Genomic DNA, 12,263 nt, shown 5'->3' with positions numbered 1-12,263 from the left:
TCTCTCTCTCTCTCTCTCTCTCTCTCTCTCTCTCTCTCTCTCTCTCTCTCTCTCTCTCTCTCTCTCTCTCTCTCTCTCTCTCTCCTTCTCCCCTCTCCCTCTCTCTCTTTCTCCTTCCTTCTCTCCTCTCCTTTCTCCTCTTTTTCTCTCTTTTAGAGAGAGGAGAAAAGCTATAAGGCATTGTCATATCTTTCTGAATTGTAGGATAGACTGAAATTGAGCAAAAAGATGCTAGTGGATAGTGCCAAGTCCTAGGTAAATTCCTTGGGGGCCATAAGAGTGCCACGTCGAGCATGTATTTATTATGTGACTATTGAACACAAAAAATTAAGATGACAAATTCAGACAAGACATAGCCCCTCCTGTCTAGGGCATTATAGGGGAATGAGATACCCACATAAATTAAGTAATGGTTCTTTAAGGTTTACCAAGAACTTTACAAATATTATCTAATTTTATCCTCAAAACAACCTTGGGAGAGCAATGCTTATTAACCCCATTTTACAGATGAGGAAACTGAAGCAGACAGCAGGTTAAGTATTCTTAACCTCTGTGCCCAGGGTCTCACAGCCAGTAGGTGTTAGGGTGATATTTGAACTCAACTCTTCTTGACTACAAGTTTAGTAGGACATCCACTGTGCCACCTAACTATTAGTAATAATAGTGGCAGGTAGGTGGCACAGTGGATAGAATGTTGATCCTGGAGTTAGGAGTACCTGAGTGCAAATCCAGCCTCAGATACTTTATTAGCTATGTGACCCTGTGCAAGTCACTTAAACCCAATTACCTCCCCCAAAAGGTAATATACACAAAATTATGTGATGAGTGCATTAAGATTGTTTTTAGTCATCTTACTCTTTGTGACTCCATTTGGGGTTTTCTTAGCAAAGATACTAGAATGGTTTGCCAGATGAGGAAACTGAGGCAAACAGTTAAATGACTTGCCCAGGGTCACCCAGCTAGGAAGTGTCTGAGGCCAGATTTGAACTCAGGACAATGTGTCTTCTTGACTCTGTGCCTCTCACTCTGTTCACTGCACTACCTAGTTCCATTACAGTTACAGAGAGGTATGTGAGGCATGAGGTAGAGGGTTTTTTACTGGATGGATCAACAAAGGTTTCATGGAAGAGGTGGTAGTTACACTTGGCTTTTAAAGGATGCATAGGAAGATCATGGATTTGAGATGGGAAAGAGCCTTAGAAGTCACCTTGTCCTTCCCTCGTCTTTTATTGGTGAGGAAGAAAGAGTATGGAGAGGTTACAGCAATAAATCACAGAGCCAAGACTTTGTCTCTGTCCAGGCTTTGTCCAGGCCCTTTGTCTCCAAACCCACTGAAACTGTTAGGAAGTCTAATAGTATAATTTGCTTGGTAAGTGAATGGAGATAGATAATATGAGATAAGACTGGATGGAAAGGTAGAATTATTATAGGTTCATAGATTTAGAGCTGGAAGGAAGCTTGGCGGCCATTAGGTCCAACTCCATCATTTTAATTTGAGGAAACGAAATCCTAGACAGATTAAGTGAACTGCCTGTGGCTCCACAGCTAGTAAGTGAAATGGATTTGAACTCTGGTCTTCCCTAACTCCAGGTATAAAACACTATCCATTGTGCTGTACCATCTAGGTTGTAGATGGCTACGGATGTCAGGTTGAAGACCTTCCTTTGCAACCCAGGCTCACATCTTGGCCTTGTTCATCCCTGGTACAGTGAATTCCAAACCTCTTTTAGACTCTGTTGTATCTTGGACTCAGAAAGGCTTTGTTCCCAAAGCTTCCTAGGAAATAGTAGCAGCTGGTGTAGAGTCTACTGTCTCCCTGCTCCCCCTGTTTCCCCTTTATACACACTGCCTCTGCTGCAGATGTCAGTATTAGAAACGTGCCAGGAGGCCTTGAGGGCTGCTTAGTTGGATTGGGGAAGGACCAGATCTGTTGGGGAGACAGCCAAACAGATGGGAGATAGATGGACGGTGCTGACGAGAGTTGAGGGCTGGTAATATAATGAAAGTCATAGGCTCGCTGCATGGAGAGCAGATTTACCCAGTAACACAGGGACATAATAGCTAACTGAGTTTCCCCCTGCCCCCTAGTTCTTGCTTATTGCTTAGCTCGTTATTGACATATTTCCTTTTTCTCTTGTAGGCATTGAAAATTTTGGCACCATGAATTGGGGAAGGATAAAAGAGGTGATGCACGGGGTTTGAGAGACCCTTTAGAAGAGCCAGAAGGAACCTTTAATGAACTGACCAAGGCTACCAGAGTCTTCCTCCCTTCTCCTCTTCCCTCCTTTTCTTCCTTTGGCGACTGGAAATTAGTATTCGGCAACCACTGTGGGGGGAGCCCATGCTCCAAGGTCATTTTCCCTGAGGGATGGGCAGCTGGTGAGTGGGTGTCTCTTGGCCCTGGCATAGCAAACCACACGATGAACCTCCAGGCCCAACCCAAGGCCCAAAACAAAAGGAAACGGGTTCCGTTTTTCAACGACCCAGAGACAGCAACAAAGGAGCAGCAGCAGCTGAAGGAGGGGCAGTATTATGGTCACGGTGGACCAGTTAGCAGCATCCCTACCTCCCAGCCCACTGAACTACCCCCTCACAACACTTTGTCACTACTGAACTCAGTAGTTTACAGAACAGAGCGGGGTAACCCTCCCATGCTCTCTCAACCAGTGGCAGCCGTGAAGTGGCCAAATTCAGTGATGGGCCGGGTGCCCGAACGGGGTGGGGATGCAAGTTGGCAGCAGCAGTCCCAGCCCTCTCCCCACCAATTGTGGAACCATGCAGTCACTATGTATGGTGGCCAAAAAGGGGCCCCTCACCCTGCAGTTGGGGTCTCAGGTTTCTATGGCCACCCCGAGACCTTGAAACGAAGCCAGGAGAAAGGGATCCTGCCACTGGATCCCTACAATGATGCCATACAGCAGATGATGTCCCAAAAGGCACAGTTGGAGCTGGGGAGGTCCCAGGCCCCAGTGAACTCCTTTCACACACCCAAGAAACCCCCGAGCCAATTGCCCCTGCAACCTTTCCAGCTGGCATTTGGGAACCAGGTGAACCGCCATGTTTTCCGACAGGCCCCACCTGGTGCCAATCCAGCTGCCTTTACCCCACAACAGAAACAGCAGGCCCTCCCCCAGATGCAGCTTTTTGAAAATTTCTATCCTCCCCAGCAGCAGCCTCCACCTCCACCCCACTCTCAACAGCCCCAGGACTTCAGCCTTCAGTCAGCTGGCCCCATGGGTCAGGCTCATCTTGGGGCCCATCACAGTATGGTGCCCTGTCCCTTCCCCCCCAATCCCGAGATGAACCCAGAGCTCCTGAAGGCCCTTATGCAGGACCAGCCTACACAACCTGTGCTACCTCAGGCCCAGATCTCCTTTCCACGGCGCTCCCGACGGCTCTCCAAGGAAGGGATTCTACCCCCCTCCTCATCCACAGCCACCCTGGATGGTCCCGCTCCCCAACCCCGGGAAGAGATCTCTAGCAACCTGTTTTTGCATCATTGGTCTCAGCAGCAGCACCTGGGGCAGCCCCATCCTGAAACGCTGAGTCATGAGAAGGGCAGCCACCTCATGCCCCAGTCAGAGCAAGGTGGGGTAGTTCTGGGTGGTCTGCAACACCTGCCTGAAGGAGAGAGACTAGCCCAGAATGGCCGGGAGCGGGAGGCCCCTGAAGGCAATGATGCCTGGGGAACCAATGACTTTGGCGTGGTTCGAGGAGGGGTGATTCAGAGCACAAGACGGAGGCGACGGGCTTCCCAGGAGGCCAATTTGCTGACATTGGCTCAAAAAGCTGTGGAACTGGCCTCGCTCCAGAATTCAATGGTGAGAACTGAGATCTTTCAGAAAGGTTTGGAAGGAATTGAAAGAGCAGTTGGATTCTAGAGAAGATAGAGAGCTAGGCCAGGGACAGAATGTGTTGGGTGTAGAAGGTTGGGACAGTCAAGCAAGAAGCATTCATTAGACACCTACTGTTTGCTAGGAACTGTGCTGGAATACAAAAACACTTGAACAGCCCCTGCCTTTAACGAGCTTACATGTTTTTGGGGTAGAAATCATATATACCCAAAAGAGATACAGGATAATTTGGGGGCAGGACTAGCAGCTTGGGGGATTCCGAAAGGCTTCACATAGAAAGCAGTGCTAGAACTGCTTCCTGAAGGAAACTGGTGGCTCTGAGATGCAGAGGAGAGGGAGTACATGCCAGGCTCCATTCTGCCTTTGGTTTGCAGCTCCGCCAACAGTGCGTTAGTGTAACAGTATTGGTCCCCTTATCAAACAGAGGCATTTTTCCACTTGGGGAATCTCAGTGATAAGAAATGGAAGTTGTTTCATATCGTAACTGGAGATAGAGAATACAACAGAATGCTTTGCCAAAGTACCCTAGGCCTAGACCCAAGCACTGTCAACATGGTTGTTTTGAGGACAACTGTGTGCCAGGCTCTATGCGAGAGAGAAGAAGGATAGATCGTGCCCTTTCCCTCAGAGAAAGTCTTACTGGAGAGGCAGGATACACATATGAAATTATTGGAGAATGGAGTTGTTAATTTGGGTCAACAGGTGGGAGGTTCAAAGAAGACAGAAGGTGTGTAGACAAGAAAAGAAAGCCTTGAGATAAGGCCTCGAGTGTAAGATTTAAACAGGATTGCTTTCCCAGTCGGTAAGACAGAGATGGGAGAGAGAGAAAATGAACTTAAAAAAAAATTTATAAAAGACCAAAAATAATAAATAAATTTCAACAGAAAGAAGAGAGGAAGAAAAACCATTCAAGGAAAAGAATAAGAGAAAGAATAATTAATTTATGTACCCTGAGGAGACCTTCAGGAAACCACTGCTCTGACTGCAGCTGGTGTGCCTGTTGGGGAATAATAGGATATAATAATGTCTCAAATTTATTTTTATTGTTATTAATATTAGTAATAATGTTCTTACTGCTGCTACTACTAATGAGAAGTATCATGGCTAGAGAGCTGCCCTCAAAGCAGAAGGCTTGCTGGCCAGGGAGCTTTTAACACTAAGGTTTATAAAGCCACTTTACAAAGTTTTAAAGCCACGCTTCAGATCCTTCTTCTAACCCATGCTATTTGTGTGCCCCTTGGTAACTCTCAGCGTCCTAAGCTACTCTGTTAAGATTATAACTTTCAGGGAAGCAAGGTTGCACAATGTATAGAGCACCAGCCCTGGAGTCAGGAGAACCTAAGTTCAAATCTGGCCTCAGACATTTACTAGTCGTATGACCCTGGGCAAGTCACTTACCCGTTTGCCTCAAAAAAAAAAAAAGAGAGATTATAATTTGCAGATAAGGCTCAATCTACATTGATAGAGGGAGTTCCCTTACTTGAGAATTCCCTGTGTGTGCACCCCAAAACTGTGTGTAACAGAAATCCTTACCCAAATAATATGCAGAAGCTTCTCAAGGTAGGAAGCAGAAAAGAATGATTTATTACAATCTCGAAAAAGGGCAACCCCTTTTCCTGACAAATAGTCAGGGAGGAGAAGCAATTTACAGAAGGAAGTGGCGAAGTTATAAAGCCCTAATGCAGAATTCTCTCCCACCCCCTTTCTGAACCTTTTCTTCCATTGGCTGGAAGTCAGGTGCACAATCTAAGCTCGACAGTCTACGTCATATAAAGGAACAAAGAAACAGTAGACCACCCCCTGTACATTTGAGAAAGCACTTCTGTCCTTATTTGGTTGAGTCCATGTAAATCATGTGATTAACAGTGAAGGGGAACTCGGGCCTGTTTCCCACAAAAAGCCTTGGTAGATTTTAGAGTAGAGTCTGAGAAGTTTTCACTTCTTTCACTCACCTGTGTGAGTGAAATCACCTACCCAGTTTCCATCCCTGTCCACAATAATGAAATCTCACATTCATTCTGTACTTTAAGGTTTGGTTATCGGTTTTTATTGCTTTAATTTTAAAACACTCTTTATTCACAACAACCCTGTGAGAGTTGTGCACTCTCTCTCTCTCTCTCTCTCTCTCTCTCTTACCCTTCTCCCCCCCTCCTCTCCCTCTCTGTCTCCTTCTCCTTACTCCTCCATATGTGTATGCTCACACACACACACATACGTGTAAGTATTATACCCATTTTACAGACGAGGAAACTGAGGCTCATAGAGATTAAATAACTTGCCCAAGATTCAACTGCTAATAAATATTAGAGGCTCAACCCCAGTCACAGAATCAGTGTTAGACCTGGCTAGAAGAAACCTTGGAGATCATCTAGTCCTTTGGTTTTCAAACTTTTCTTTAAGTTCATTGCACACAGTATTTGCTGTGAAGAATCAGATCAGGTTAGCAAGTCAAATCAACCATCGTCTAAGTGCCTGTTGTGTGCTGAATGAGACACTGAAGAGACAATCCTTGCTCTCAAGAAGATCATGGTCTAATGGGGGAGAGAGCATGCTGACAATTAGTTACAGAAATAAAAGATATAAACATACACACACATGCATGCATACATACATGCACGCGCACACACATATGCATGCATGCATACATGCACGCATGCATGATAAGTTGGAGATACTCCACAGAGGGAGAGTTCCATTAGCATCAAGGGGGATGAAAGCCATCTTGCAGAAGGTAGGATATTAGCCAAGACTTGAAGAAAGCCAGGGAAAACCAGGAATGAGAGAGAGAGGAGAGGAGAGAGAGCAATCTGGGGCCTGTGAGTAGATAAAATCTGCTTTCAAAAATAACAGTCGTTTTATTAACTTCTTTGGGAGTTGAAGGCATGATATACTTTGGAGTTAATGTCTACTTGTAATAAGCAAGTCTTAATTACTTTGTAAATATTCTCCTTACCATACTGGGTGTACTGTAACACAGTAACATTTATATTCAACAAAATTATTTATAAATTTTCTTTTACCTGCAGTGACTTAGCATGCAGAGTTTTACAACCTACCTAGCAAACCTTGAGACACACCCTTTGAGAATTACTATTCTCATCCAACCTCCTGATATATTTATAGAAGAGGAAACAGGCTTTTTCTGTGGAGGACTCTAAGCTCTTTCCTACATGTCATACTGTAGCAAGGTGATGAAATGGCTAGAGAGCTGGACCTGGAGTCAGGAAAACCTGAGTTCAGACCTCACATTAGGTAACTTACTAACTTCCTTACTGGCATAACTAGGTGGCACAGTGGACAGAGGGTATGTCCTGGAGTCAGTCAGGAAGACCCATCTTTTGAGTTCAAATCTGGCCTCAGACACTTACTAGTTGTGTGACCCTGGGCAAGTCACTTAACCCTGTTTGCCTTGACTTCCTCATTTGTAAAATGACCTAGAGAAGGAAATGGCAAATTACTTCAGCATCTTTGCTGAGAAAGGCCCAAAAGGGGGTCACAGAGAGTTGGACATGACTGAAACAACTGAACAACATGCTTCATGACTCTGGGAAAGTCATTTAACCCCTGTCTGCTTCAGTTTTCTCCTTTGTAAAATGGAGGTGATAGTAGCATATACCTCCAAAGGTTGTTTGAGTAGCATATACCTCCAAAAGTTTTTGTGATGCACTATTTGTAAAGAAAGCCTTTGTTGGGGCAGCTAGGTAGTGCAGTGGATAGAATACTGGTCCTGGAGTCAAGAGGACCTGAGTTCAAATGCAGCCTCAGACATATAACACACATCCTAAGTGTGACCTTGGGCAAGTCACTTAACCCCAATTGCTTTGTCTTCCCCCCCAAAAAAACAAAAGCCTTTGTAAACCTTAAAATGTTGTATATAAATGCTAGCTATTACTGTTATTCTCATCATCATTATCATCATTCTTACTCCAGATAAGATTGCACATACAAAGAGTGGGGCCAGATCCTAATTTTAATAAGAAGTCAAGGGATCCAGGGAGTGAAGGCATTAAATGATGTATTTAGTGATGTTTTTAAACAGTTACGTGGTAGCTAGAGGAATGAGTAAATCAACCAGAAAATGAAGACATTGTATTTCAGTCTTCAGTTCTATATCTCCTTTCTCCCTTCTTCTTTCCAGGATGCCGAAGGCCTAGAGGAGAGACGGAAGACAGTGGTAGCATCTGCAGCCAAGAGCGTGGTGGAGTTTGCTGGGCCCTCACCCCCCTCCAAACGAGCACGAGAAGACAGTGGGATGGTACCTCTTATCATCCCTGTGTCAGTCCCTGTGTGCAGGGTGGATCTGCCAGAGGTGGCACAGCTGGGCTATTCAGATGAGGAAGGGAAAGCCCCTTTGGCCTCAGCACCTGATCGGAGCCCCACAGAACACAAACCCTCAGTCATTGTCACACGAAGGAGATCCAACCGGAATCCCATGGCTGATGTGCCAGCCCAGGTAGGAACATTTTGAAAACAAGATACTACTTCCCTCCCCTCTGCTTTTTTTCCCCCTTTCCACATATGTTGTTAGTCTAAGCTTTTGGATAGGTTGAGATTTCTGGCAAAAATGAATGCTGATGGCCTCTAATTTACTAGAAAGAGAATATGATATGCCAGCTGAAACCAGAACCCAAGACTTGTCCTTTATTCCCCAACCACCTAGATTTAATATCATTTCTTGGTGACCAGTCCTAGAGAAATCTGTTAAATAGTGTTCCAAAATACAATATCCAAAATAGGGTAGGAGGCTAGGGCATATTTCTGTATCTTGAATCAAGAGAATTTTAGAACTAATCTAATCCAACTCCCCTCATTTTACTGAGAGACCCAAAGAGGTAGTGACTTGCCCAGGGTCATGCAATGGTAGCGTTGGAAATTGAACTTGGATCACTTAACCGGCTGCCCAGGATTTTTTCCTTTATCTATGCTGCCCCCCAGTGTTCTTTTTTTTTTTTTTTTTAAAGCAATCGGGGTTAAGTAACTTGCTCAAGGTTACAGGGCCAGTTATTTCTGGGTGTGGTGCTAAGTGTCTGAGCCTGGGATTCGATCTCCAGGTCATTCCGACACTTACTTGCTGAGCCACCTGGCTGCCCCTAAGCAATTGGGCTTAAGTAACTTGCTCAAGGTTACACAGCCAGGTGTTTCTGGGTGGGTGCTAAGTGTCAGAGCCCAGGATTTGATCTCCAGGTCATCACAACACTGGAGCTGGTGCTCTTACTTGCTGTGCTACCTGCCCCCCCCCCCCAGTGTTCTTAAAACAAAAGTGAAACTCTTAATGGTCCTTGAGCTTATCTCAAAATCTTCAAATTGAAAGACCCTGCTTTTATGGGGTTTCAGATTTACATTTAGGAGAGATAGGGGACTTGAGTTATTGTCCCCATTTTTCAGAAGTTATACATAAAACATTGCTCAGAGGCATTTTATCAGTGAGGTAAACCAACCTGGCAGAAAGGAAAAACTAATCCTAAAATCCTAAGAACAGTTGCTAATCAATCTCTGAATCATTTGGGTGAGAGAATCTGTCTTTCCTGCGCAGATAATAAAGTAGTAGACCCAGGAGGAGACAGTAAAAAAAAAAAAGAGGTATTAGATATGTTTTCTCTTTTACTTTTTGGGGGAATGGTAGAAAGAAAGAGTTTCAAACTTTCTTTCAGAAGGAAGAATCTTAATAACAATCATAAATCAAGGAACTTCTAGATCATGACACGAGACTTGACACTTTCTCTAGATCCCATTGGTTCTCCAAAACAAACAAAACACCCTAGAAATTAAGTACCAGAAGAGTTCTAATTACAGGTGAATCAATGGAACCAAAAAATCCCAAAACAAAGAGAGACAGAACCGTCAGATACCAAGTAATGGTAATCCTTAAATTGTCCACTGAGCACCTATCCCCTTTTACACCTGCCTCCATGCCCTACACAAATTTGTCCCATGGGGCTTATGCCATATTAGGAACTCATACTGCTTCAGAGATTATCAACATACTCTATCCCTGTTTACCTCCCCACCTACCTCATAACAATATAAGTTAGGCATCCCCTCCAGAATACCAGACTCACCCTGCCTGAAACCTGCAAAAAAAAATAACATACTAGTTCAGTCCAGTCAGAGAAGGAAATGAAGACAGAAGAAGAACTTGGAGGTTTGTGGGTGGGATGGGAGTGTCACTGCTCATGGTTGTAAAAGGCCTGAAAGAAAGGGGACTGAAACCCAACTGGGCCAGCTCTGTACTTCCTTCCAGGTCCTCAGGACAGTAAACCCTAAATCCCTCAATGTGGGAGAAAGTGAAGACTGCTTTTTAGCCTGGGCTTGGGGTCTATATACCAGCAAAGGCCAGGAGTCAAAAGAGTGAGTAAAGGAGTGATATAAGGAAAAAGAGACTAAAGCACTGAAAATTTCAAGAGTAAGAAAACTCAATTAAAATCCAGAGTACAAACAGATAAATCAATAGAGAACATCCCAAAACTGAAAGGAAGAATAAGTACTAAATCCTCAAAAGAGATTACAAAACTGTTTTAACAAATATTACAAGAGAACCAATGCTTAATGAAACATAGAATACTGTAGGCTCCCAAGAGAGTGCGGATCAACAAGAAGAAATTTCAGAATATTTGAAAAGAAAACTGAAATCTACATGAGAAGAAATTAGAATTAATATATCAAAATTATGCAACCATCAATGCAGAAATAAAATCTTCAATTACTGGACTGAAAAAGCTGAATTCATAATGGAGAGTTTTTCTAAAGAAAATAAAATGAGAAAAAATGTTTAGAATTCGAACATACTAAAGTGGAAGAAAAGCTGCAAAAGAGAAGTAAAACACATCATTAAAAGAACATGTGATCTCTGTACAAGTCAAAATGATTGATCTTGAAGACAGCAGGGGCAGAAAGAGCATAAAGCTCATAAGTCTGTCAGAAGACTACGACTAAAAACCCTAAACACCATAGTAAAGAAATAACTGAAGAAAATTACCCAGAATTTCTGAATGTAGAAAGTGAACTACCAATCAAAAGAATCCACATATTGCCTCCAGAAAGAAAAAAAAAATTAAGCTTTAATTAGGTTAAATATAACAATTCCAGTGACAAATAGCAAATTATCCAAGAGGCTAAAGAAAAAAACTTTCAAATAAAAATGAAAAGAATAACACAAGATTATTTTCAACCTACTAGAAACTGTAGAAGGAAATGGAAATATGTTTTCTGAAAAGCAAGTCAGTTTAAGCAATAATTTAAAATTATATACCCTATAAACTTGCAAGCCAATTAAAAAAGATGAACATTCAATAAAAGAGACATTTGGAGCATTCTTTAAAAAAAAAAAAAAGCTAGTTGAGCAAAATATTTGACTTGACAAATGTCCCAGACAGCAGAAACCCAAGGAAGATAAATAAATATAATTACTAAAAAATAATAGGTAAGGAAATGTGAAATAATTACTCCACATTTAAAGGATTATTTTTTTTTAATTAACTTTAAGAAATCAGCAAAAGTTTTCCTCTCCTCAACCTCTTTAATTGAAAGAAGAACAAAATCTCTGTTATGAATGTATATAGTCAAGCAAAATGTTTCTAAATTGGTCATGCCTAAAAGAAGGAGTGTGTGTGTGTGTGTGTGTGTGTGTGTGTGTGTGTGTGTGTGTATATTCTCCACTGAGTCTTTCTTGGGATGCGTAGCAAGTTTCATTATTAGGCCTCTGAAATCATGTTTGGTCATTTCACTCATCAGGTTTCATAAGTCTTTCAAAGTTGTTAATCTTTACAACATTATTTGTCATTGTATAAATTGTTCTATCATAATATGTCTTCCCAGGTTTGTCTGAAATCATTTTTCCATCATTTCCTACTGTACAATAATATTCTATCACATTTATATACCAGACTTTGTTTAGCCATTTCCTAGTTGATAAGATATTCCCTCAGATGCCCTTTCTTTCCCACCTCAAAAAAAGCTATAAATATTTTCAACTGTCCTTAATTTGAATTTATTTTGCTTAGGACTAATCCATAATAAGTATTTTTTTAAAGGTCATCCTACACAATAAAGACATAAAAATATTTTTAAATATCCTCTAAAAAACAGAGATGGTAAATACATTTAAAAAAAGGGGGGGGGGGTAAAGACATAAGCAGAAATTAAAGAAATAAGAGAATTGAAGCTGGAGAAACAGAATCCCACATTTTCCCTTTTCCTGAATCAATGTATTTTATAGGACCAAATTGCAGAGTGAAAGGTTACATAGAGAAAGGATAAATGGAAGACAGAGAGAATGGGTAATACTCCTTCATCAAGTTCATGAGTGAACAGCAAAGGGATAGTGACTCCTAGATACTCTCAGGAAAAATGGGGCTGTAGGAGAGTGAGGCTAACAAAAAGGAGGGATTGAATTTGGGGAGAGGAAATTCC

At 42.4% G+C, this 12,263-nt stretch overlaps 2 protein-coding genes across 6 annotated transcripts in view; one reads left to right on the top strand and one right to left on the bottom strand.

Moving 5' to 3' along the window:
- The window catches only part of MIDEAS (mitotic deacetylase associated SANT domain protein), a 152,523-nt gene that overhangs the window by 111,801 nt on the left and 28,459 nt on the right, over positions 1–12,263 (top strand). For all 3 annotated transcript variants that reach the window (XM_069092137.1, XM_069092138.1, XM_069092136.1), the window contains 2 exons: positions 2,141–3,821; positions 7,993–8,307. In XM_069092137.1, the coding sequence (XP_068948238.1) occupies positions 2,421–3,821; positions 7,993–8,307 (1,716 nt within the window). In that variant the 5' untranslated portion in view covers positions 2,141–2,420. The remainder of the gene's footprint in view (positions 1–2,140; positions 3,822–7,992; positions 8,308–12,263) is intronic.
- The window catches only part of DNAL1 (dynein axonemal light chain 1), a 65,454-nt gene continuing 61,003 nt past the window's right edge, over positions 7,813–12,263 (bottom strand). The window contains exons 8-9 of one of the 3 annotated variants that reach the window (XM_069092142.1): positions 9,867–9,925; positions 7,813–8,004 (exon numbers count right to left, since the gene is read on the bottom strand). In XM_069092142.1, the coding sequence (XP_068948243.1) occupies positions 7,894–8,004; positions 9,867–9,925 (170 nt within the window). In that variant the 3' untranslated portion in view covers positions 7,813–7,893. The remainder of the gene's footprint in view (positions 8,005–9,866; positions 9,926–12,263) is intronic. The other 2 variants (XM_069092139.1, XM_069092140.1) reach the window with 2 other exon arrangements.

The sequence above is a fragment of the Petaurus breviceps genome, unplaced genomic scaffold, assembly GCF_028583685.1.
Source record: "Petaurus breviceps papuanus isolate PSGF00001 unplaced genomic scaffold, PetGlider_PUasm1.0 189, whole genome shotgun sequence".
NCBI classification, from domain to species: Eukaryota; Metazoa; Chordata; class Mammalia; order Diprotodontia; family Petauridae; genus Petaurus; species Petaurus breviceps.
This window is presented reverse-complemented; position numbering and strand designations above follow the sequence as displayed.